The sequence below is a fragment of the Atractosteus spatula genome, chromosome 1, assembly GCF_055471065.1.
Source record: "Atractosteus spatula isolate fAtrSpa1 chromosome 1, fAtrSpa1.hap1, whole genome shotgun sequence".
NCBI classification, from domain to species: Eukaryota; Metazoa; Chordata; class Actinopteri; order Semionotiformes; family Lepisosteidae; genus Atractosteus; species Atractosteus spatula.
The window spans coordinates 39,600,652-39,626,933 of record NC_142706.1 but is presented as its reverse complement, the minus strand read 5'-3'; the positions used below and the strand labels follow the sequence as shown (position 1 = coordinate 39,626,933).

The 26,282-nt window shown below is 38.5% G+C and overlaps 2 protein-coding genes across 4 annotated transcripts in view; both read left to right on the top strand.

The window, feature by feature from the left end:
• The window catches only part of grk4 (G protein-coupled receptor kinase 4), a 101,766-nt gene extending 92,830 nt beyond the window's left edge, over window positions 1-8,936 (top strand). Inside the window, exons 15-16 of the mRNA XM_088911219.1 lie at window positions 385-516; window positions 3,819-8,936. Coding sequence (XP_088767345.1) covers window positions 385-516; window positions 3,819-3,872 — 186 coding nt within the window. The 3' untranslated portion in view covers window positions 3,873-8,936. The remainder of the gene's footprint in view (window positions 1-384; window positions 517-3,818) is intronic.
• Window positions 8,937-12,819: 3,883 nt separating this feature from the next.
• htt (huntingtin) overlaps window positions 12,820-26,282 on the top strand; it is a 97,844-nt gene continuing 84,381 nt past the window's right edge. For all 3 annotated transcript variants that reach the window (XM_088915478.1, XM_088915469.1, XM_088915459.1), the window contains exons 1-4: window positions 12,820-13,155; window positions 24,426-24,509; window positions 24,831-24,951; window positions 25,617-25,676. In XM_088915478.1, the coding sequence (XP_088771604.1) occupies window positions 13,058-13,155; window positions 24,426-24,509; window positions 24,831-24,951; window positions 25,617-25,676 (363 nt within the window). In that variant the 5' untranslated portion in view covers window positions 12,820-13,057. The remainder of the gene's footprint in view (window positions 13,156-24,425; window positions 24,510-24,830; window positions 24,952-25,616; window positions 25,677-26,282) is intronic.

Below are 26,282 nucleotides of genomic sequence, written 5' to 3'. Positions count from 1 at the left end.
GCCAGAGTATATAAGAAAAATGGAATGTTACATGGAAATACAGGGTTAAGTGAAAATGATTTCTAGCAGTGTAGAAATCTTGCAAGTTAGAGTAAAGAGGCTAGATTTGGATGGTGGAATATCAAACCTGCCAGTACAGTCACTCAAGTCTCCGATCAAAAGAAAATCATTCAGCAGCGGAAACATACTCTTTGTTAAGGAAAAATACATTAGTTTCTGCTCTTATGATATGTTGTAGCTGAGACAAAGGTAAATACAAAATGCATATACCTGGAATGTCGCTGTTTCCGAAAGCCACAGATAACCCATTGTTTTGAAATCCTTTTACAAGGGAGCGGATCCGTCTTTGCGTCTTTTTCATTCAGTTGGGTTTTTCCGTTTCAGATGATCGAGATGGAATGCTTCAAAGAAATCAATGTGTATGAGGCAGATGGGACACTGTGTTCGGATTTAGATGTAAATAGGCCGAATCCGCCGCCAAAGAGAGGTTTCTTTTACAGACTCTTCAGTAGAGAGGTAAGCCAGGACATCTTGAGCTGTCAGTAATCTATAATACTACCAGTGCTTAGAGGAATGGCAAGCATCATCTCCTGTTAATTTCAGTGGCCTATATGAAATCCTGTGTTGTAGAACTACATGACTTCTAAGAGGTAAGAATATCCACCTGAGGAGTAGTTTAGAGTGGGTAGAGTTATTATTAGTTTGTTTGTTAGTTTTATAACTTCAGGTTTACAAAAGTTTACCAATTTTTTGGGGTATTAGGCCCTCTCTATTAGCTACATGCAGTGCCTTGTTTTGTAAATACTTTTTGGGAAAGAATGTTATTCCACTAGTACAGTATTTAAAGTCAGAGTCTCTCTTAAATGAATTACACCAACGAGAAAATATTTTGTTCCTAAAGGCTTATCTTATACCTTAAGCCAGTGGTTCTCAAACTTTTTGGACCAAGTACCACCCCTAATCCAACCAGAACATCCAAGTACCACCTACAAGTCATCATCTCATAGGAACCCCAGAAATTCTCAATGATCAACATGAGTGTACGTGCACATACTCACACATACATATAATAAATATTATAATAATAAACTTTATTTGATATAGCGCCTTTAAAGGTGGCTTCTCAAAGTGTTTTACAGAAAAAAAAACATTAACAACAACTAATAAAAAAGCACCATTTCAGTGAGAGGGGTGAGCCTGTTTAGTTGAGCAAAGGAGATGTGAATTAATTTTTCGAGCATTGATACAATTCACAACAGAGTCTAACAGATATTAAATCGTCGGGCATTTTCTTGACGGCAAAGGTCTCGCGGTGGATGTTGTAATGCGTACATTAATTTCTGGAGCAACCTCTCTAATTCGTGCAACTACACCGTTATGTCGGCTTGTCATTGCTCTAGCACCGTCTGTACAAACTCAGACGCATTTTATCAAGTCGAGGCCATTCTCTTCGATAAATTCATTCAGAAGCTGAAATATGTGCTCTCCTGTAGTTCCTGTTGGTAGCGGTTTACAGAACAGAAAGTCTTCATGGGACATACCCTCAAACTCGTATCTAACGTAAACGAGCAAATTGGCCAAATCGACTACAGACTCATCTAATTGCAGTGAAAAACATCTGCTCATCTTAACGCGCTCTATCAGTGTACTTTTGATATAATCCTTTATTTCAATAATTCTATGAATGACTGTGTCTTTCAGGGGGAGGGGGGCAGCAGGTCGAGCTGTTTAGCAGCTTTTTCTCTACACATAATACGTGTCAGCTCTTTTGCCAACGGTAAATAAGGTTCTTCAAAAATAGTGTAGCTTACCTGCTTTAGCAATACGCAAGCTTGCATTTTTCCACGTTTCCGTTTTTATTTCCGTATTTATTTAAAGTTTTTATTTCATGCGCATGGGAGCGAAACACAGAGACGCTCGGTGTATTTTTCTCAAATTAGAACAGTTCTTAAATATTTTTCTGTTATCACGCTTTCCTGTGCTCACAAGATTACCTGCGTTCGTAGCACGTATTTCTATGCATTCCTGTGTTTACAATGTTGGCATTGTTCCAAAATCACGCACATTCTCCTTTCTCCCTATTTGCTGGAGATACAGTAGCTTTTTTTAAATACAATTGGTCACTTGCATCCGTAGCACGCATTCCTATAGAGTGGTATAGAATTACAGAGTATCTCTTGTGTCCACTGAAGTATTAGCGCGCACTGTATCGTAGTACGTAGGCTGCGTATTCGACACGTATTAAAATACAAGATATGAAAACCCGTCCCGATTTTTCAGTGCACACTACACAGTTCCAGGGTCATTTGGTGTACCACCTGGCGGCACTCCACGTACCACTGCCGGTACGCGTACCACAGTTTGAGAACCACTGCCTTAAGCCAAAGGCAGACATAGTCAAACAAAACACAAAGTTTCTACGCATGGCTTTTGCTAAGACATAGTACAAAATGACAAGTGGGCAATATTGCAGTGTGAGGTTACTGGTACTTAAAAAAACACACCAGTGTGAGAACCACTCTTGAAACAATCTGATTAACTTTGTGGAAAATGCGGTATTTCCCAATTCAGACTAAGTGTTTCTCTTTGGCTGTTGGGGAATTCTGGTGTGAGTGCCGTACTGCTCACTGCCTTTAGCCTGCCAGTTTATGTCCCCTGTTACCAGGCAACGTGTACTTCCACCCCCAGTTACTTTCAACTCCCCTCTGATACTGACTGTAATCCCAGCCCTAGAGTCTCTCCCTGCCAAATATCCAAAGGGGCAACAACATTCGCTCCAATGCTGTCTGTTTTGTGTTATTCATCTGAATGCCTCCTGCGTCTTTGCCAATGATAATTTTAGAGATTTTGGTCTTAGCACTTGACACCACTTTTCTGTGTTTAGTGTTTTGATAAAACAGTGTTTGCTGCACAGAGATTTCCTCTCCAATTTTCCCAAATTTAAACCATGGTAGTTGCTGTATTGGATGAGGAGCTCCTGTTTATTTCACACTTACGGCCAAGTAGAAATTTGGCATAAGTTTGTACAGTATGACAGACATTGATTGTGAAAAATAATAAATCGTTATATTTCACTGATCAGAAAATTTGTTTTGTTAATTACAACAGTACGGTGGATTCATTTCCTGAATAATTTGTCCCACTATTTTACCCAAATTCAGAAAACCCAGTTCACTGTTTAACATCTGTGAGTTAATCAAAGAGAAAGATGGGTGTTTTATACACATGTACAGTATACTCTATATACACTTCTTCCCTCCCATTTTCCTGACTCTACCATCACACAAAGAATCTCATTTTGCAAAGGCAGCAGAATGTGTAGATAAGCTTCTTTGAGCCCCACTTAACCTTTCAACAGACCTGCTCAGACCTGTTTCTGTTGGCCAAAGAAAATGAAGAGAAAGCAATTGAGTGTTGTTCTTGACCACGTTCATGTGTTGTTCAAGTCCATGGAAATGCTACAGTAAGACCAGTGTAACAATTCCATATTCTCTTAAAAACTAGGGGCCTAAAAACTAGTGTTCTGAACACCAAGCCCGACTTAAACTTTAAATAAACTTACTTTAGGTCTTAATAAGGTTTGATGTTTACGATACATTACAATGCTAAGATACAGTTATGGCCTAAAACTGATTTTTATCAAAACATTTGCCTCGATTTCAAAATCAGTAGTTGATGATGTCTAATGTGTAGTAACAAATAGAAGACAACCTTCAAGTTGGTAATATGCGATTAGGTTTAGTCTTAGTTTTGAATTATTTTCAGCCTGCGTCTGCTTTTCCTAGAGTGTTTGGAATAATTTGTTTTCCTTTGCTTAGGTTTGTTTTAAGAGTGGCTACAGCGATGACGAAGAGGAGCCGTACAGAATTTAAACCACTCTGACAGCCAAAACATCGCAATCTTAACAAAATGAATGTTTTACTGTATTTATGAATTGTATTAAAAGTGTATTATAATGAAAGAAAAATGTATGAGTTTAAAAATTTTGTACATTTGTACTTGAATTATGTCTAGATGTATATTTTCACTAAAGGTTGTATTGTACAAAAAGCCATATAAGTACCACTTGAATGCATACATATTTTTTCTTTGAATGAATATGAAAATATGTATTTAAAGATTTTTTTAAAGAAGCACAGTTATTGGTATCTGTACTAGTGTTACTTTTTATTTTTAATATAGCATAGGGTTCCATGTCTAATGTTTTTATTCTTTTTTTTTGGCCAACTTATAGTATTAGCACATCTTTTTTTTTCTTGAGCTGTAGAACCTCTTTCTGAAAAGGTCTTTCATCCTATGTAAGAAATCTGTAAGGTACGTATAAAAACACAATTGTCATTTTATGGCTTGAGAAAGTGGATGAGGGTACCTTATGCTTTTTAAAGCTGTGTCAGAATGGTCCGTCTTTTGTGATTTAAAATAGCCCAGCTGCTTAAAAAAGATTTTGTACTGCAGTTGCTTCAGCTTTGGCATGGTAAAGGCTTATATCGTCAATTGAACTGGCACACCTTACCAGTTAGTTGAAGTAACAGAAAGACTACTGTTACAATATGGAAACATTCCATTCTTGGCCCATAACCATTATTAAAATCTGTAACAATGACTCAGACATTATCCTGGACCTACAAGGCCATTTGTCAACATTTGCTGTTTTAGTAATAAGATAGTTATTAAGTCTTGTACATTTTTTCTACCATTGAGTGACTTTCACAATGCATGATAGAAATATTCTAGGGAGATTCATGCTTGTCATGTATGTGTTTGAATGACACAGACAACAGAAGACTACATCTTCCTAACCCTACAAATTATATAAATCGGCTATCATATACTATATGCATGCAGTGGTCTCAAGCCAATGAATAACATTCCAAACTCTTGCCTGGAGACTGGGAAAACTTTAGGGATTTCATGGTGCCTAGCAATTTCCATGTCACTGTCAATGAGTTACCTTGGTGTACCCGTGCCTTAAAGAATATAAAATAAAGGGGGATTGACCTTGAAGATATCTGAGTTTTCACAACACTCTATACATACTTGTCATAGAAAATGAATGAGTGTCTTTATCCATTCTTCGTTTTATTTTTTATGAACTAGGCCAAGTCATGTGAAGGCTGAAGGAGGTGAAAATTATGCAGCTTCCTCATGGGTTTTTAATGCAGTCTGTATTTCTTCATGAGTGTATATTAACAATACAGAATAAAAAAATGTAGGTCTTCAGTAATAGATCAGAGGTTTGCCACCCAAGCTATCCATCACCATTGCTGCTGTCCTGTTTTGCACTGGTCTAGAAGGAACGTGGCATTATTAATGTTCTTTTGTGTTCATTTTCATACAGTTCATTTGCTTGTTAAATTTCAAACTAAAATACATTCTGGAAGCAAAAGAATCCCAGGGCGTTTCTCGAAAAGATTAGGGGTATAACCCCGCATCCTAGCCAAATTTCCCATTGGCCTTTACTAATCATGGCCTCCTAATAATCCCCATCTATGAATTGGTTTCATTACTCTGCTCTCCTCCCCACTGATAGCTGGTGTGTGGTGAGCGTACTGACACACTATGGCTGCAGTCCCATCATCCAGGTGGATGCTGCACATTGGTGGTGGTGGAGGAGAGTCCCCATTACCCTAAAGCGCTTTGAGTGGATTGTCCAGAAAAGCGCTATATAATTGTAAGCAATTGTTATTAATTAAAAGTTGATAATGATCTTACTACCACCTGTTGTACAGTAAACCAGACTATACTCGACATCTCCTCTGCTTTTAAAACACAGATAATTACTCTTATTTTGACTAGATAGAAAAGGGCTCTTTCAGCACAACCTTTGCCGTATGAGGATCATTTTTTTTAAGAAGCCACAGATAACACAGCCCCCTTACTGGAAGGTGAGCACTGACTGGAGGAGAGAGACGTCCCTCACCACAGTCGTCCAGTAGGCCTCTTGGGTCGCTATGTTGGCCGAGACTCAAGAATGTCCTGTCCCCAGAAAACTCGCAGCCTCCCCTCGCTGGTATTCTTTCAGTTGTGCAACATCGCCTGGGGAATCTCAGTCACTGTCTGCTAGTGACATGACCCAAGCTCCATGCCGTGGGGCTGCTCCTGGCAAGAGGCTTAAATATTGAGCCACTCAGGAGGCCCCAACGTGATTCCATTTGAAAATGGAACAGGGTGTTACCTCTTCATTACATATGTCTGGCTATAATTTTGTAGTAAATTTGTATTTCCTAAATGTGTCTGTAAAATATATATATATATAACCAATCTTACAAATGCAGTTTCCTTTGTTTAAGAACCCAACTAGGCTTGTAAACAGCGTGTATCACTCGGGTAGCTTTTGGGCTGTTGCCTGCATTAAAGGAAGAATGCCTTTGTTGAAATCTTTATTTCTTAGTACAAGAGAGTCCAATAAATCCTCTTTTTTAATGTCATAAACTGCTTTACATCCTTAATATTTTGTGTTGTTTCTTCAGTTGAAGAGTTCTCTCTTTTTGTTTTCATCTGGACTTCTGCCTATGTAAAACTAATCCTCCTCGGGGGGGAAGAGGAATTTCAAACAAAAAGTTTGCAGAGCTGGTAGTTTTGATTGCAAGGCTTGTGGTCAGGATTCGGTATATAACAGTATATTATTATACGATCAGTTCTTTTTATTGTCCAGAAGCATTTTTGCCTCCACCAACAAGTATTCTGTAAGTGTGTGTTTCTGCCGTGCATTTTTTAAACATGACATTTCCGTTTGAAGAATTAACTTTTACTGGCACTTTTCAGTGTCATAAAATTTTCTTCAAAATGAATGACAGTGTTGAAAGTGTGATTGAAGTTCTTGCATTAGAACATTACTTGGCTAACGTGTGTGGTTTTTGCTGAACTGACCAAATGATGGAATTCAGTTTTCCATAAATTAGCTACAGACACCTTTTAGCTTACTCCTTTAGCCAACGGATATAGTTTGTTAATCATTTTAATGCTGTGAAAATTGGTGACAATCTTTCTTTACATGATAGAAGCCATGTTTACACGCTTTTAGTAGCTGTCTCTTTTTTTCATGCATTATGTTGATTCTGGAGTAGCTGTACAAGAAACCACAATCTTATTCTATTTACTCATTCACTGGAGTGGCAAAATAAAGCCTCATTGATTCATTTATTTCAGTGTTAACGTTTGCAAGACATTATGGGCTATTACTGCAATTTAATTTGGAACAAGTTGATTATACTTGTTATCACCAATGAATTTTCCAAATCCTTCCCCTTTACTCCTCTTACAACAGTGATTTGGAAATGTATTGAATATAAAACGTTATTGATTCTGTGGTTGTGGCGATACTGGAACTGAATTTGTGTTTATTTTTATGGGGGGCAGTATTGTGCCTGGTTTCAGTATTTTTTTTTATTTTATTATTTCTTAAAATTGAACTTGCAGTTTGTGTTCATGGGGTCCAGACTCCAAGGCTGGACATAGCTTATTTGTAACAATATCCTCAATAAGATGAACATTCTGACTAACAGGTTCATAGACAAAAAGCCAGGGGCACATTAAAAATAGTAAAAATTTCTTTGCCCATATAGCTGTATTTCTGTAGCATTTTTGGTATTATTTTGCTTACCTAAAAATTATTATAGAGCAGAAAATCTAGTGTCCTGAACAGTACTGAAAGAAAATAGAATGGTAAAAAAGGTTTCAACATATTTTCTGTGATAATTAAGACTACTACACTATATGTTGGTCAGTAATGTTAGAATACAGAAGAAAACAAGAATTGAAACTTTAATCTAACACACTTGTTGCTTAGAGCTTTACGGATTTAAGACTTGTCCAACATTGTGAGTAACTGTGTTTTTAAAAAGAGCATTGTATGGTAATTATTGAATGTTCTCCTTTATGGGGGAGCCCAAAGTTGAACTGGGGCACAGTACTTTCTTATCAACACCCAGTCTGACAGACAACTGTCATGTGAACACCCTTTTTGTGATGTCGTAATCCTAATTTGCAATTGTTTTACGATCATAAGTAGCTTTTGGTTACTTTTCGTGTTTCCGTCTTAGTCAAGCAAAATGTCATAAAACTTTTTGTACTTTTTCATGCAGCTCTATGCTTCTCCCTTCTCAATCTTTATTGTGGCATACCATAGTAAAAGAGGAGTAAAGTATGGTGATTTATAAAAAACAATTGGTAAAGCACAGGTACAGAATGCAAAGCATTCTAGACAGACTGGGAAGACAGGGCAAGAAAAAGTATGGTCAGACTCCAGACAAAGAAAATGTACTGTGGTAAGCTGCTAAAAGCGTCAATTCTTAATCATTGAGAAACCCAGTGTCAAAGCAAGGGTTATGTAGAAACGTTTGGGCTCCCCTGAAGAACAGCGGGAATCAAATGATAGTTTTGTTGCATTATGGGCTTTTTTAACAGGGCATCAAAATAGAAGTGTTGCAGATGTTACCAATAACGTCAAACCAAGAATTGAAGGAGAGTCTGTGATGGCTCATTCCACTATTTTAAATGGGACATTTTTAATGAAGACAGACTTTGGCCTTTAACCATGTACCAATTATCAAACCTTTTTTCTAAAAAAAACCTTTATCAGAGGGACTAATCTAACCGTATTCAGTTTCCCAGAATTTTGCTGGTAAGGAAATACTTTTAACAGTTTGAATGTCTGCACAAAGTGCATTTTAATGCCTGTTTTAAAATGTTTTACTAATCAAGCATGTATCGGTAGTAATCTTCAGGTTTCTTGTTTGTAAATTATATTACAGTGCCAACATATCAGAAATATTGGATGCCGCCTTTATTAATGCAAGGTGACCGATTTTGTAGTTGTACAGTCTTGTCTTTCAACCACTGCAGTAAGTGTATTTCTTGTACAAGTTCTATCACTGGTTGTTGTACCATATCTGACATTTGTAATTATGAAATAAAACACTGCCGTTTGTACAAAATAGCTTCCCTGTGCTTTATTTAAACAAAGCTATTTCAGTGGGTGCTTCAGCCAATTGAATTTTATTTGCTGTAATGCTATGATAGACTCAAGCTTTAAAATTGCTCATTTTGCTTCCCAGTAATTAACATGATTGACTACTTGGAGAACTGTTCTTGAATTTAACGATTCACACAAGGGATGGCTTGTAACCCATGATGGTTACATAACTATCAGTTTAGACAAAAAAACATTTCTAGTTTCGAAATTGTACATTAGTTATTCTGTTTTGTGGAGTAAAATGTGTATCTTGCTGTGCAGCACAGAGTGGGAATATCACAAACATGACCAATTCACTGTATGACAAAGCTGAAGGAAGATGCAGTTTTGTGGTAAAAATGACATCACCTCATAGGCACACTGCTAACCCTTTTTGTGAGTCCAGCTATTATCGTTAGCTTTACAAAAATGATCTTTTCTCCTGTAAATGTAATGTACAATTCTTTTAACAAAAAAAAATCTCTAAAAAACACTATTACAACAAAAAAGAAGAAAAACTGTTTGGATCCAGCAACAAGTAAAGATTCTTATTTTTTACAAGGTGTTTTATCAGTATATATCTAGGCAGCTCTCCCTAAGTGAGCATAAAGAGATTAATCCATCCATTTTCTAACAAGTTTCTAACAACTGAGGGTCATGGTGGAGCCAGAGTCTATCCTGGCAAGCAACAGGCACAAGGGAGGACACACCCTGGATGGGAAACCAGTCATACTTAAAAAAGTATGAACTATCCTGGTGTCAAGTACTGGTGAAAGGGCTAGTAAAATATCTTTTTTGACAGTGCTGAAAAACATCTCTAGTTAAAATTACATATAAATTACATATAAATATTACATATTTAAAGAAGGGAAAGGGTTGCCTCTCACCCCTTCTATACATTAGGCTTGGTTGGCATTATACAATGATAGACCTAGTGCCTTGTAAATGTATTCAGACCCTTGCTCAGTTTAGCTTTGTTTTAAAGCTTACAATCATGACACTTTGAAGGGGAAATTCTCTTATACAATCTGCTCCAAAAACTAAAGCAAAAAAAGGAAATAAAAACAGATAAATGAAAGAAAAATGGTAAAGTTATGATTGCAGAAATATGCCAACACTAGCTGTGGCAAACCTAAGTTAATAACCTTAACGAGACACACAAATAGTTTAGTAATCTCAGTGTGTATGTAATAATAGCAGTTCACATGATTTTCGAATAATACACCTGTCTCTGTAAGGTTCCTTGGTCAGGTAGTGAATGGACCATAAAACCGAGTATCTTTCTAAAGAACTCAGGAATAAATGTGTGTAAAGTAAAAGATTGGGAGATAGGTATAAAAACATATCAAAGACCCTTAATATCTCTTTGAGGATCGTGAAGTTGATCATTAAGAAGTAGGAGGCACCCAGACACTGCGTAGATCATGCTGTACCTCCAAACTGGAAAAGGAAAAAAATGGTTATGGATTTCAGAGGCCAACAGTGACTTTGAAAGAGCTGAGATCAGAGAAAATGTCTATGGGTCAACAATATCCCAGCCAGTCCACAAACGGGCTTTGTATGGATCTAATAATTTACATTTCCAATCTCACATGGGATTTCCAACAATGCACCTAAGGGACACCACAAATATACAGAACAATTGCAAAGCAGTGCATATAATGCAAACCCAACTGCAATACACAGTCAACACCATCCCCTGCGTCAAGCATGGTGGTGACAGTATTACGTTATGGGGCTGCTTCGCATCAGGAACTGAGAAGCTTGTCAACACTGATGGAAAATGAATTGACCAAAGCAGAAGAAAACCTGTTTCAATCTCATAAAGACCTAAAACTGGGAAGAACATTAGCATTTCAACAGGAAAATGACCCATTATACAGGGCCAAAGTCTTAAGAATAAGAATGTTAATGGCATTGAGTGGCCAGTACAGAATGTCAGTAAGCATAGTTGGTAGGGGCTAACCCAAAAAGAACTGCAGTTGTACTTGCTGTCAAAAGGTAGCAAAGAATAGCTGTAATTGCTGCCAATAGTTTCTACCAAATATTGAATTCATGTATCCTTGAACTGAGGTTACCCACATACCACCATATGATTCTCTTCACCAGGCAATTGTGCACCTTTCATCACAAACCACTCAACCTGTTTATGACCTAGATAAAAGAATACTACTACAATACTATAATACTTATGCAAAAAACATTTCTGTTATTTACTGCAACATCATTTACCATTAGAACTTTTCTGTCTAAGCATTCGAGTTTGAATAAATTATCAATTAAAAATGTGTTGGATCATTTTATAATGTCGAGACCATAGGGGGCTGTACGCTATACACATTTGCACCCCTAGCAAAGAACTAAAATCTGTGCTGGAAGGACTGAGTGTAAATGCTCGTCAATCGTTCTATAGGATATTATATTTTCATAAATGTAAATAAATACATTTGTTAATAATATAGGCTTGTTGTGTTAAAGTTCACCTGGAGTACATTACTGTCTTGTTTTTGAGTCCCATCCTACAGGGGTAGGAATAGACGAGGTCTGGGTTCTGTGCTTGGCTGTAGGCTCTTTAGGTGCGTAAAAAGACTTCAAGGAAGTTCCCTCTGTGGGAAGAATCTCACATACAAATACTGCAATCAAACATACATACAAGCATACTGTACATTTGGAAAATTATACCAAACCACTGGAGTACGGGATGCTATTCAAAGCCCTGGCTAATAAATATCACGATTTCCCTAAACAGATCATCATACAGATACATTTTTTTTTACCAGATCTGCTAGGACATTTGCAAAGAAATGTACAGTGCCTTGCACAAGTAATTAGACCCTTCCTGTGGTTTTCCATCCATTTTGTGACTGCTTTACCCAATTCAGGGTCACAGGGGAGCCAGAGCCTGTCCCACCAAGAAAAATGTGTGAGGCATGATTCACCCTGGATGGGATACCAGTCCATTGCAGGGCAGACACACACACACACCTACACCTAGGATCAGTTTTTCCAAAATCCAATTTATCTAATAGTATGTCTTTTGAATGTGGGAGCACCCAGAGAAAACCTGCATGAACATGGGGAGAACATATAAACTCCACACAGATAGCACCCCAGGGATGGAATTGAACCCAGGGCCCCAGAGCTGTGAGGAGGCAATGCTAACCACAGCACTATCCTGTATAAAGAATGTGCCTATTAAACATATTAATTGATATATCAACTGACCACTGGCATTTGCTGTATTGTGCTGTTTTCCCCCAAATGCATTGGAAAGTCCCTGACACTTACTTTATCGTCCACAGGGACATCCCAGATATGTGATGCGTCATGCCATTATTTCACTAGCCAGCCACCACTATCACACATTCATCTAAATATCCAGATCATAGATCCAGAGTACTACACACGAGAGTCGAAGCTCTGCTTTTGTGGTTTTCAGTACACGTACCACAACATTTGTATGATAGGACAAAAGAGAAATTTCTCTTGACAGGACAGGAAGCTCATCTCCACTCTTTACCGATTACCAATCTTCAAACTAATTACCAACAATATCAGATCCGAAACGTGTGGCCTTAAGGTCATGGTTTTGAGGGTAAAAAGAGGGATTTATTTTGCTGTTCAATAAAAATAATACGGTGGCCAATCAGAAGGCAGCCTCCCAGCAAGAAAACTTCGTGGTACATTCAGCCTCTGAGCCGCTTTGGTAAGTAAACCCACGCCGCCCTCTTGCCGAGATGAAGACAGCCCCAGTCGTGTTATTGCTCTCCCGTCCTCTCAATCAAACACAAGCGGCTCCCGATCAGCCACTCACAGCGCGGCTCCCCCTCAAGCTGTCAGGGAATATACTTCCTTGCTAGGAGGGAGGCTGATGGGATGCATCAAAGATGGCTAACAAAATTGGATATAACAGCAACTAAGTCCCATTCATTTAAATGATAGATTTTTAAAAACCGTAACGAATTCCCTGTGACAGGTGGGGTGTCGCGGAGCCCAAACCCGTGGCTGGATTTAACACGCATGAAGCGCGTAGGCCGTTCCCTTCCTTAACGTTTTCGCGTTGCCCCGCTGTTTGTGTTATTTGTAAATATTATTCCTGTTAAAATGGCCACCATGGAGAAACTGATGAAGGCCTTCGAGTCTCTCAAGTCATTCCAGCAACAACAGGGACCACCATCGGCCGAAGAGCTAGTTCAGAAACAGTAAGTACAGAGCAAGCGAGATGACGAGACTGGGCACTGAATGGCGGTGCCCTGGGTTGGTGGGCAGCATAGCAGTGATTGAACAGCCGAGACCAAGTCATCGTAAATTACTTTGAGTTGTCCCTACGGGTGGTGTTTGCTGCGGTTGCGTACCCGATCGCTGTAGGTGCATCAATAATAAATGCACACAAACCCATCTGCCTTGGAAAGCTTTTTCGTTGTTAGTTTGTAAATACACCGAAAGACTAGCTACACTCCTACTAGATCGTAAACAGCGAACGCAGTCGTACCTCTGGTTGCTGCTGGTGCAGATCCTGGGGAATAAAGTTAACTTAAGAGTTTTGTTGTACAAAGATCTGTTTGAAGATCGATTTTTTATATACAGTATGTAGTTTTCGGGGCAGGGGTGGCTAGATCATGAAAGTCGGGCAGTTTGTGGTGTGGCGTAGGTGTCGGTGATAAGCACAAATAGGTACAGTAGCTGCGAATTTCAAAATACAGTATTGCAATGACACAGTTGTATTGATATATGTTAGTCATTATATGTATTCCCATCTGCCTTGGAAAGCTTTTTCGTTGTTAGTTTGTAAATACACCGAAAGACTAGCTACACTCCTACTAGATCGTAAACAGCGAACGCAGTCGTACCTCTGGTTGCTGCTGGTGCAGATCCTGGGGAATAAAGTTAACTTAAGAGTTTTGTTGTACAAAGATCTGTTTGAAGATCGATTTTTTATATACAGTATGTAGTTTTCGGGGCAGGGGTGGCTAGATCATGAAAGTCGGGCAGTTTGTGGTGTGGCGTAGGTGTCGGTGATAAGCACAAATAGGTACAGTAGCTGCGAATTTCAAAATACAGTATTGCAATGACACAGTTGTATTGATATATGTTAGTCATTATAGTAAAAAGATAAAAAAAACGTCTGTTAATTCAAGATTTAGCATAGATGGTACTTTGAAACCATTATCTGCTGTGCAATACTTAACTACTTAAAAATACTGTGAAATACTTAAAAATACAATCTGTCAGTGACTATTTCCATAGTTCTTAAATTCCACTCATGTTGTGTATGCAGCACTATACGTTCCTATTTTGATTTGTGCAGTGTATGAAAGCTACTGTTTCAGTAACATCGGTGCAGGACATGAGACAGTTACAGTTGTTAAGCTCACCTGTAGCATGCTCTGCCAGGTCTATATCACTTTCGAGACCAGTTACCAGTGTCTCAGCCTCAGAAACTCTGCTGTATCAATTATGTCCCGTATAGATAAAATCTCTTTAAGTTAGTGATTGTACACGGTGCAAAACAACTGTACCACTCACCCCTATCTCTTAGACATGTAACCTACATAAAATTAATTTCCATTCCTCCATTTTCTAACTGCTTCATCCAATTCAGGGTTGAGGGGGAGCTGGAGCCTATCTCAGCAAGGTGCACAAGGTGGGGTACATTCTGGACAGGATGCCAGTCCATCGCAGGGCAGACACGTAGACATGCTGACATTCACACCAGGGCCAATTTTCCCAGAAGTCAATTAACCTACCAGTATGTCCTTAGACTGTGGGAGGAAACATGAGTACCCAGATGAACCAGGGGAGCACATATGAACTCTGTGCAGATAGACCCCCAGTTTTGAACCCAGGGCCCCAGCACAGCGAGGCAGCAATGCTAACCAAATTGAACTTTAACAATATAGATGTTGCATCAGTAGTTTGTGATTTCACGGGATTGGAATATGTTACAAATATCCTTCTTCACCATACTGGAAACACTAAACAATGAAGGGTCTTGTGACTGCTTTATTAAATCTGTGTAATCATCCATCTCAGAGATGTCATTCTTATTGAACAGGGTGCTACTGACCCTTAGATAACTAAGAATGTAATGTTGTACAGTATACAGTACAAAAATCCACTACTACAGTAGTGTAGTAATGCAAGGCTTTTTGTGAAAGTGCAAAGTATTCACACAACTTCAACTTAGTCGTTGAATAGTATATTGAAGGAATGCATGGGATGTGGAATGCTTTGTGACATTATACAATCGAGTTCTTAAAGATAGTGACTGATAATTCAGTACATAGATCACGGAGCTCAGTTTGCTAGTAATTTCTTTGAGTTGCATTTTGCTTTTTGATACTCAGTGCCACAAAGCATATACTGTATAGCTAAAACTCTGCGTTGTTACCTTTTAGTATGTAGAAAACATCTAATATAATTTATAGGCTGTTCCTTTTTTCAGATACCCGAGTATGTGGTTTTATAGAGGCTATTCCAGTGCCTTGCAAAAGTATTGAGACCCTTGCACAGTTTTCACATTTTCTTGCTTTATAGCTTGCAGTGACTTTAGTAGCAATTAATATTTGTTTAATATACAACCCATGCCCCGCCGTCAAAGCAAAGAAGAAGAAAGAGTAAATGGATAATATGAAAGAAAAACAGGAATAGTTATGACTGCATAAACATTCAAAACCATTGCCGTGGTAAATCTCAGTTAATCTAGGTACACAAAATTACTTTAATGAGACAAACAATTAGTTGAGTGGCCATTGTCTAATGGTATGATATGAATAAATATAACTCTTTCGGTAAGGCCCCTCAGTCAGGTAGTGAGATAGATAAGACATTATTGATCCCAAAGGGAAATTGAGGTGTTACAGTAGCCCAGCCCAAGACAAGCAAAAACAGACATCAGAACAGACGAAAAATTAAAATACATACAGTAATATAAAATACATGAAAACATTTCAGATACCCTACTATCTCTTTGAGCCTGGTGAGGTGGAAGGCCCCCAGACACTGTTCCTTCCAGTCGGAGGAACAAGGAAGAACGGAGTTAACCACGAGGCCAACAGCAACTTGTTCAGAGTTGCTGAGCTCTGTGGTCGAGATGGGAGGAAATGTCCAGGAGTCAACTACATCCCGGTCACTCCACGGACGAGGCTTGTATGGGACTGAAAGAACACACCGCAGATCTCAAAGCACCTACTGCAAATGACACTGCAGACGTGTGGCAAAGGGGTTCTGTGATCAAACAAGATAAACCTGGAATTTGTTTTTTGTCTAAATGCGTAGCGTTGCATATGGAGGTGGCAGCATCATGTTATACTGTAGTTGTGCTTCTCATTAGCAGGGACTGGGAAGCGCTTCAAGACTGATGGGAAAAGACCTTAGAAAAACACCCCGAAGTTAATATTGATCTGCCTGAGCTGTCCAGTGAGATCTTTATAATGGAGTACGAGGTGCAGTGCACCTGTTTTGTTTGTCTGTATATTGTTTTTCTGTTGTCCTAGTACTAACCTTTGCAGTATTGGGACACTCCTGGTGATTAAGGGGATTATTTCTAAGTGAAGGCTACTGTAAGCAGTTGTGTTTTAAAAATTTGAAGAATCCTGTTAACTGACAGTTCACAGTCGATTGCCAGTTGGCTGCCTTTAAAGCCTTTAAATATCTGAATGTAACTGTGCAAAAAACCCCACCTGTTCAAATATATGTTTATGTGTCTGTTACACTGTTTCTGCTTCTGAGGGAGGTTGTGCACTGGGACATCTGTTTTGGACAGTATATATAAACCTACTTGTGTACTTCATGTACTTAACTGTTTTGGAGTTTCAGTTTGTCTCAAAATGCTTTCTTGAGCTCGGTCAGTTTTGTGGGGCAATGTGTTTGTGTTTTTTTGGTAATCTGCACCCTGTGGACTGGCTTTATTTGGTTGTTCCCTGAACTCGGCATGATTGCACATATCAGTTTACCATGTTATTCACCAGCCTAGAACTGTCAGGCTCCTTCTTTCCCTTGAAGTGAATTAATGCTGGTGGCTACAGTTTTTGGATGACGAGGCAGTCGTCCTAGAGCAGAGGATGTGAACAGGGTGTGCAGGATTTTACTTGTGTGCTCTCAGCTTTTATTGTGGTCTTCCAATTTCATTCTCTTATTCTGAGAACTGAAAAACAAAATCCAAGATGACAAGACAGATATGGAGGGAAAAAATCAACTTTAAAATAAAGCACCCATGTTAAAAAAAAAACCACTTGTATATTTATTTGCAGCAGCATTGTATCATAGAGGAAACACACGGGTAAAATATACATGGTTTAACACACAGCCGATAATCTCTCTAGGCACTGCGCACAAGTCCCTCTGTGCAGGTGGGTAATTAAATTGATGTCAGGGCGGCTGAAATGTTCAAGAAACTTTAGGTATTTCTCTCTCATGTTTGCCCTCTATAATTAGATCACTTTATGATGAAAGCAAAACTATGATTTATCTGCTTCAGTTTTGTTTTGCTCTCTTGTGGTCTGCATCAAAATGATTTCTCCTGCTACTAAGGAATAAAACATTGTTTCAATATTTCTGGAGCTGTGAATAAGATGGACATGGAAATTTTGATTAGGATTTCTCCTGCTACTAAGGAATAAAACATTGTTTCAATATTTCTGGAGCTGTGAATAAGATGGACATTAGGAAATTTTGATTAACTAGTCACAAACCTATGATCCTACAGAGCCAAAGAAAGCTTCAAGAATATAGCTTATACTATATCTTAGCCAGCACAGCCATATCACCTTGCAACTCACAGCTGACAACCCACTGAAGCTCAGCAGGTGTGAGCCTGGTCGGTACCTGGATGGGAGACCTCCTGGGAAAAGCTAAGGTTGCTGCTGGAAGAGGTGTTAGTGGGACCAGCAGGGGGTGCTCACCCTGCAGTCTATGTGGGTCCTAATGCCCCAGTATAGTGACGGGGAAACTGTACTGTAAAAAGGTGCTGTCCTTTCGGATGAGACGGATGTCCTGACTCTCTGTGGTCATTAAAAATTCCAGGGTGTTTCTCGAAAAGAGTAGGGGTGTTATCCCAGTGTCCTGGCCAAATTTCCCATTAGCCTTTACCAATCATGGCCTCCTAATAATCTCCATCTATGAATTGGCTTCAATACTCTGCTCTCCTCCCCACTGATAGCTGGTGTGTGGTGAGAGTTCTGGCACACTATGGCTGCCGTCGCATCATCCAGGTGGATGCTGCACATTGGTGGTGGTGGAGGAGAGTCCCCATTACCTGTAAAGCACTTTGAGTGGAGTGTCCAGGAAAGCACTATATAATTGTAAGCAGTTGTTATTATTATACGTATTTTTTCCGGTGTCTTTCTCAAATAGTGTTAGTTTTTTTTTTCTATTTTGTCATTGATTTTTTTCAAGGTTTTTTGTAGGATGCGGCATGCAATTGCAAATTTACCATCTTTCCTTTTGTGGAGTGCGTGGAGAAGGATGAGAAACATTTGGAAGTGTAAAAAGAGTGTCAGACATGAGTGTGTGTGCCAGCAGTCTGCCATGGGCTCTGCAGATGCACTTGTGCTACAGAGTCATTCAGGCCAGTGAGTGCTGGGATACGTCATGAGTGAATGAAAGATGACATTCTATAAGAGGATGTACCCTTCTCATATAGTGAACAGAGGCAAATTCTTTAAGTGTAAAGTAAAAATAATTATCTGGGTGTTCCTGGCAAGAGTAGTGTTTTTTCTGGAGTCAGTCTTTAAGTTCTGAGTTAGTGAAAATTTATCAAGTTCATAGTAATAAAGAGTTATTGATGTAGCCAGCTGGTAGTTGTTAGTAAAAGGCTGAGACAATGCTATTATTTTTTTAATTTCGGACAACAGCAACAACAGGAAACAACTGTTTTGCACACTGAAATGCCATATTACTGTATACTTTTTTCGTTTTCATTTCACTGAACGTAATGCAGCCCACTAATTTTAATTTTAGGTACAGGATGATATTCAAGGTCCAGAACTGTACTGTCTTTTAACAAGCACCAAAGGAAAGGCACCTCAGTATGTGTCAGTATTTTACAGGTTGGCACATATCGGAGAATAATTATCTGAGCTCAAATACAGACGTTTTCCATCGAAGCATCTCATTTGGTTGAATTCCATTGAGGCCGCGTACATTTCCGCTGATGTATCCTGCGCACATCCAGTGTTGAAATTCCACAATTTTTGGAATTGTGGCAAGAATGCGAGTCGTACTTTCAAAGCCAGAATATTTTAATTCTGTGCTTTAAAATCTAGATGTACAGTACTACATGAATTTAGTCTTTTCTGACAAGGCCTTTGACCAGAAGTAAAATTATTTTATTTGTAGAAACATTAGCAGTTTATTTGCCAATTAGACTCACCAAGAGGCATTTTTTAGGTCTCAGACCTACAGAACAAAAGCTTGCCAGGAGAAAACGGGCCTTATTTCTGCTTAGACTGGGATGGTAGTTCATATGATGTTTCAAACTCGTTTTCTAAATCCGTTTGTTAAAACTGGTGTGCTGTAATACAGCATAATCTTTAGGGACCAATCACAGCTGTTTTACTTATTATTTTCTTCTTGTGTCGTATGAGCCTTAAGCCTCATAAAGATCAAGAAGTCAAGTGCAAGAAAAGGCCATTATGTTAACCTATTTTTCACAAATCCATCTTAGATGGTATTTTAGTAATTGTAATAGAAAGGCAAGTTAACTGAAGTTATGCTAAATTATTTTTTCATTCTTGGTTATGTTTTATTGACTTTTACTTACAAAATAAGTGTCATTTTTCGTTACTATCTCAATAATGTGTGCTATTTAATCTTTAAACAGTACTAGTTGAGGTATGGGAAATGTATTTATTTTGATTTTTTTCCCCATGTTGACCTGAGATATGTGAAAATTGTTTTCTGTGTACTTCACTCTAGATGGTTTTGTTTTGACTAGCGTTATGTAGTGAGCTGTTGTTTGGAATCGAATTCTCCACAAATCTGTCTTCTCATTTGTGGGTTAATGGGAAGTGAAAAGCAACCGTCGGTACATCTGTCCCAGTTAAATGGTAATAATGTCCCTGTCACCTGCAACACGGCTTCTTTCAGGTTAGCACCATCAGGCGCCCTGTCAAGTAGTGTTTTACTGTATGCTTGCATGCTTTAGATCTCCATGCAGTGTTTTCAGTTGTCCAGGATATTTGTGAATTCATTAAAAATACTGATTAAGGGGGTGATGAAAATGTACAAAAAAGATTTGTTCAGTAAGAAGGGAATCAAGTTCTGAAACCATCTTGCTGTGTAGTATGCGTAAATTATAAAGATTAATAATAATTTCTCTCTGTATAGTTATGTAGTATCCAGTGTTACATCTTTGTTCTTGACTTTTCCAGCACAGTTTGATAATATAGTAATAAATAGGTGGCATGCCTAAGCAATACAAATGTTTATACACAAACTTATAGACAAACTTGTACAACATAAAGTTTCATGCTATATACAGGTATTTACTGTACAAATCTGAGTCCCAGAGCTCTGTATTGAATATGTATAGGAAATACAGAATTCTATCCCTATTATTGAGACCCAAAACACCTTAAATAAGCAGAGGGAATCTGCATGCCTATTAAACAAGGGATTCTCTTGTTTATTAGTCCTTTTAATTAGCCCTAAACAAGGACTAATTAATTCTCTTTAAAGGATACTAAATGAATGAGAACCTATTTCTTTATTCCAAAGTAGTGCATTGCTAACACATGAGACAAGTCTTTTAGCCGGTGGATTCCACAATTGGGAAGGAGTGTTTTCCAACAATAAAAGACAACAGATCCCTTTCTTAAAGTACCATTTGCTTCCAGAGTTCAGATTACCTGAACAGATGCGGTTTTGTCGTCTGTAGAAAGAGGTGTCTCAGCCCTGTCTTCTCATCTCTCTGCTGAGTTCCTCCTTTTTATTTGTGTCGCCAGTTTATTCTGAGTTGTGGCCTACTTTGCCCTATTCTTTATCCTCAGAAAAGCAAAAGAAAAAAATTCTCTCAGAGTGGTTTGCTGGTGTTAAGTATTTGTGTTCTAAAAGACTAGCTTAATGTTTTATCAGAGAATGAGTTTAGCTTGAATTAACAATTAGTACCACTTTTTTGATTAATGATCTTTGGTCATATTTATAAGCTCAACGGGCAACTGCTTAAAGGGGAACTGCAGTCCCGATTTCTCAGATTTTTTTTTCTGATTTAATAACCATATTTATTGCAGGTATAGAAAAAATATAAATTCTGAATTCAGCACAAAATCTTGATGTTGTGAAAGTACTGTGTAGTCCCCAAATTGTTGCAAACCCCTGGTCTCACCAAAGGCGAGAAAGAGTTTGTACGAATTGCAACATTATGCGGCCCTTCCTGCTCACTAGTCCTTGTAATGACTAATGTACTGTGATGTACAGGTTGTGCAGCACACATTTCACAACAGAAATATCCCACCGTGATCTGTATGTAGAATTAACAATTAAGTAGTATTTTTCTGCAAAACCTTTTCGAAGTCGAGAGCAATATTTGTATTGGATTAAACGAGATGTATTCACAAGCCTGCTTCTTTAAAACGTACTGTAATAGAGTCGCAACACATCACTGGAAATTACGTTGCCTCATTCTGAATCTCAGAATATGGAGCCGCACAGGCCTGGAAATTTAGTCTATTTTTGAGAAGTAAATTAGAAGTTTTACACATTACTGTGTACATTTTACTTTCATTGTGGTTTGAAATGCACTCATCAGTGCTGCTTCTTTCTAACGTTGAAATATAGAAATAGCGTTGTGCTTCCCTTTTTAAACACTTAAGACTGAATTCTAAACTTACTTGGGTAGGCCTTGGCTTGACTGTCGCTTCTGGATAGAGCCAGTGTGGTTCTGAATATTTCTCATTTGCAGTCTGACAATAGATGAATGGATGTAACCCCAAATGTCTGGACCCTCTCCAGACTGCAGAGCATCAACTACTCTTTTTCTGCGGTCCTCTATAATCTCTTTTGATTGTGGCATGACCTCTTTCCACTAACCTATGTGGTGCATACCTGTCTCGCAAAAACGTCTGACCATTATGTAGGTCAGGGCTGCTCAGACTCGGTCTATGTTTAATTGTTACTCAATTATTTAAATACCTTACTCCGACTACCCCCTTAATTGTGCTAAGTGAATTAGGGGTTCATTGATTTCACTTACACTGATTCTTAATTATTTTTTTCTAGAGTGTAAACCATTCCACCTCAAAAACATTGACTTGGTAAATATAAGACCTTTTAGTTAAGAGAATTTGGAATCATGGTAAGAAATCATAATATCCCACAACTATATTGAAGGTTCACAAATATTTTTTGCTTCTGTTTACCTGAATACAAGGAGGATTGGGAAGGAAACACAAGAAATCAAAGCTACTTCACAGGAATGTGATTATGTTGTAAATGAAACTTGTAATTGAAATATGGCTAAATAGGGGGCATTGGTGAAAACTGCAGTATTAGTGGATACACACTGTACTGTAGTTTTCCAGAGAGACTGGAAAGAAGGAAGGGGTAGAGGGCTTATATCATTAATCAGAAAAGGCATGTGAGCACAGGAACCTGTTCTAGATTAATCAAGGGTCTTGAAAACTAGACTTACATCAGTCAGACCCTCAAGTGTTAGAATTATGATGGTATTATATGTTAAGAAAAAAATTATACTTTGTCTTTGTGTTCTAAAATTAAAAACGTTTACATACATGCATAAACTTTATTGATCCCGTGAGGGAAATTGAAGTGCAACGGCAGCTTAACACAGACAACACAGCAACAGTGTAATGAATGATACAATAATAATAATACAATACATACAATACAATCAGTACAGTGAGAAGATCACTAAGAAGAGTTACTCACAGTCCAGAACACACAAAGAACAAACCAGAACAGAACAGTACACAAAAAAAGTCGTATTGCACAATATAAATATAAATGTATTGCACAAGTCCCTGGCATCTACAGTATTGCACAAAAACGGTTGTAAATGGGGAAAAAGAAAAAGAACAGACGTATCAGTTTACTGTTCAGTCCAGAAACAGGTCACTGTCAATGTTGCCTCTGCCCAGACACAAAGGAGATGCGTTGTACAGTCTTATGGCAGAAGGCAAGAATGACCTCCTGTAGCGCTCCCTGTCGCACCGTGGTTGGATCAGCCTATTGCTGAACATGCTCTTCATTTCAACAAGCGTGTCATAGAGGGGATGGGAGAAGTTGTCCATGATGGCCTCTAGTTTGGACACCATTCTCCTCTCAGCCACTACCTCCAGGAGGTCCAGGCTAGACCCAATGACGGAGCTTGCTCTCCTGAGAGCTTGTTCAGCCTGTTAGAATCCACTGCTCTAATCCCAGAGCCACAGCATACCACCGCGTAGAAAGTGATCAAGATAGAGTAAGGGAAACGGGTGAGAGAACCGTTCATGGCCTGTGATCAAAATATGGTATGCTGTTAAGCATATTTTGAAACTATACAGGCAGAGCCCAGAACAAAGTCTTACAATCTGAGTTAAGCAGGCTTGATGGGATATAACATAGTATATGATAGGTTTATAGTATTTACCTATTCAGAGGGATTTTGATAAAGGTCCTTCAATAAGCATTTAAAAGTTCTGGTTCAATTGCTGGAGGAAAGGGGGGATTTGGCCATTTCTAAGTTCACTGCTGCCAGCCGATGGTATTGGAGAGTTGGTACTGAAGATGCTCTATTGGGTTTGGGTCAGGAGAAGAAGATCCTGGAATTTTCATGGATTTGTACCATTGTAATCCTAGCACCACGGGATCTTGTCATGATCATCAACATCCCGCTGAAACATTAACATAAATTGGGGACAGAAAAAAAACGTCAGTTCAAGGAGACATTGAGCAGTACAGTTGACCTTAGTCTACACCAAACGTGCTTCTGTGTTAAAGGAAAAACCTCCCAATATCTTATCTATTATACATTAATAACTTAGCTGGCTAAGTTATTGAAAACTACAGCATGTAGTAACAGTAATTTATTACCTAAAAATAATAATGATAACCAAAAAATTAATGTGTAGCAAACAGTAATACATACCACTAATGATCAAACACAAATACATTATTGCATCCATTTTTTCTTGAACCCAGCAAGGCTGTTACGGTGATGTTTGTGCAGTTGTCAACAACATGTCATGGAGCTAAAGTATGCCAGCATAAATCAAAGCCAGAATTTAAGACAGCTGTTGGCCCCCTTACAGTTTAATATTGTAACTTTCTTATTGTAATGTTTCTGTTAAATTAAAATCATTGAAATGATGACTGCATGGTTTTCCATTTTCATACAGCATGTATCTCATTTCCTTACAGTGTTACTGTGTTTGGAATATATTCCTGAATGAAAGTTATGACCTGGATTAACAAATTACTACTGTTTTGAATGGTTGAGTGCCTACCATGTGGTTTTTGTTTTTCTTATTTGTAGGAAGAAAGATGCAGCGACCACCAAAAAGGACAGAGTGGCCCATTGTCTGACAATATGCGAAAACATTGTTGCACAGTCTCTGAGGTATGATGGCCGTTTCGAATATGTGTTTGTGTGCCGCCAAATTCATGTATTGAACACTCAGATCAGTGCTCTGATAGTCAAATACTGTGATGTTTAAACAGGCTCTGTAAAATACATTTTTCTGTCGTATATATCTGCGTGTGTGTAGAAGATCACCTTTCTGGCTGTGGAATTCTGTATAATCTCGGTTGCTGCTGTAGTGAATAGCTAGGATTGGCGGGATTAATTCCTACATCCAGAGGACCGTCATTGTGTTATCTAATGCCTTAACTGTGTGTGGAGTGCCAACCCCTCTTTTGCTGTTTGTGGTTCTGGGACCAGAAACTCCCCAGAGTTTCAGAAGCTCCTAGGAATCGCCATGGAGATGTTCCTGCTCTGCAGTGACGATGGGGAATCTGACGTAAGGATGGTAGCTGACGAATGCCTCAACAAAATCATTAAGGTGAGACCGCCATTTTGAATTGCATTTGTTTCTGCATTCTTAGCCTGTTTTTCATTTGGTGGTGTTTATTTTTTAATTATGCATAGCGATATGAGTTTTCATTTCCAAGCCATAGCCTCTACACAGGTAAAGAGGCTTAGAAATCTTTCTGCTCAGACTGTACCAGTTCCTCTCTGCACAATGTAAGGGCTATTGAAGCCAAAAGGAGTGATTTATGTTCAAGAAACTCTTGTTTAATTGGTGCTTGCTCTGTAGAAGGTGAGGTGGTTGTGGGAAACATCCCACATCTTGGCTTGTTGCATTTCTGAATCAGTTGGTATCTTCAGCCAGTTCAGTTCAAGTGATTGTGAAACAGCTGTACATGTCTTTGTTGAGTTGTCAGAGTCTGATCTTGTACACAATGTGATCATTAATATTTATACTGTCCTTTGAGCCTCATATAAATCCTGGTGCTTTGGCAACATACAAAAGACTCAAACAAATCAGCTCCATCTGCTTTAACTGGAGTTAAGGGTTGTGTGTTAAGTCTTGGTGTTGTACAGTATATTGCGGTCCACTTTGTCTTAAAAAGTAAAACTGGAAGGCTTATTAATTGAAGCTTTTTTGTTGGCAAGAGTGAATAAACGTTCATTGCCATAATGCACTGCCTCTTTGTTTTATGTCAGGCACTAATGGATTCCAATCTTCCCCGCCTGCAGCTGGAGTTGTACAAAGAGATTAAAAAGGTGAGTGCACTGGACTTGTTTCAGTTCAGTCATATGAAGGTCCATATTTCAGGGTGGAGAACTTATCTTTGCACACATCACTTTCTGTAAAAGTTGGATTTTAAACCACAGCAGCTAGACAGCACTTTTTACATCAATTGTAGCTTCAATGAAGACTTTCATGTGTAATCATTATCTTAACATAGTGAAGTGAGTGGTTGTCCTTTGCTCCAGCAGGTACAAATTATGTTTGGGAAACTTTGAAAAGATCATGTCTTTTCCAGGGAGATTTTTTTGTATTTATACGTCCTTTACATTGCACAGTTTCAGTTGCTACTTGACATCTGCTCTTTTCTCTCTGTTGATTTTTTTTTTGTTCCAGACATCATTCTGCTCATTTTGTTGTATTAATACCAGTTTAGTACTGCTTCTTTTGTATCAGATGAGAATTTCGCCTGATCTTAATTTATAGCTAGAATCCACTTTTTCTGAACCAACATTCTGCTTACAGTGAAATTAGATACTCCAACCGTTTTGTATTTCCTGAATGTTTTTTTGACAGTATAAAGACTTGAGTTGACATTGTTCTTTGTACTTGATGTGTAATTGTCTTAAAAGTGGGCAAAC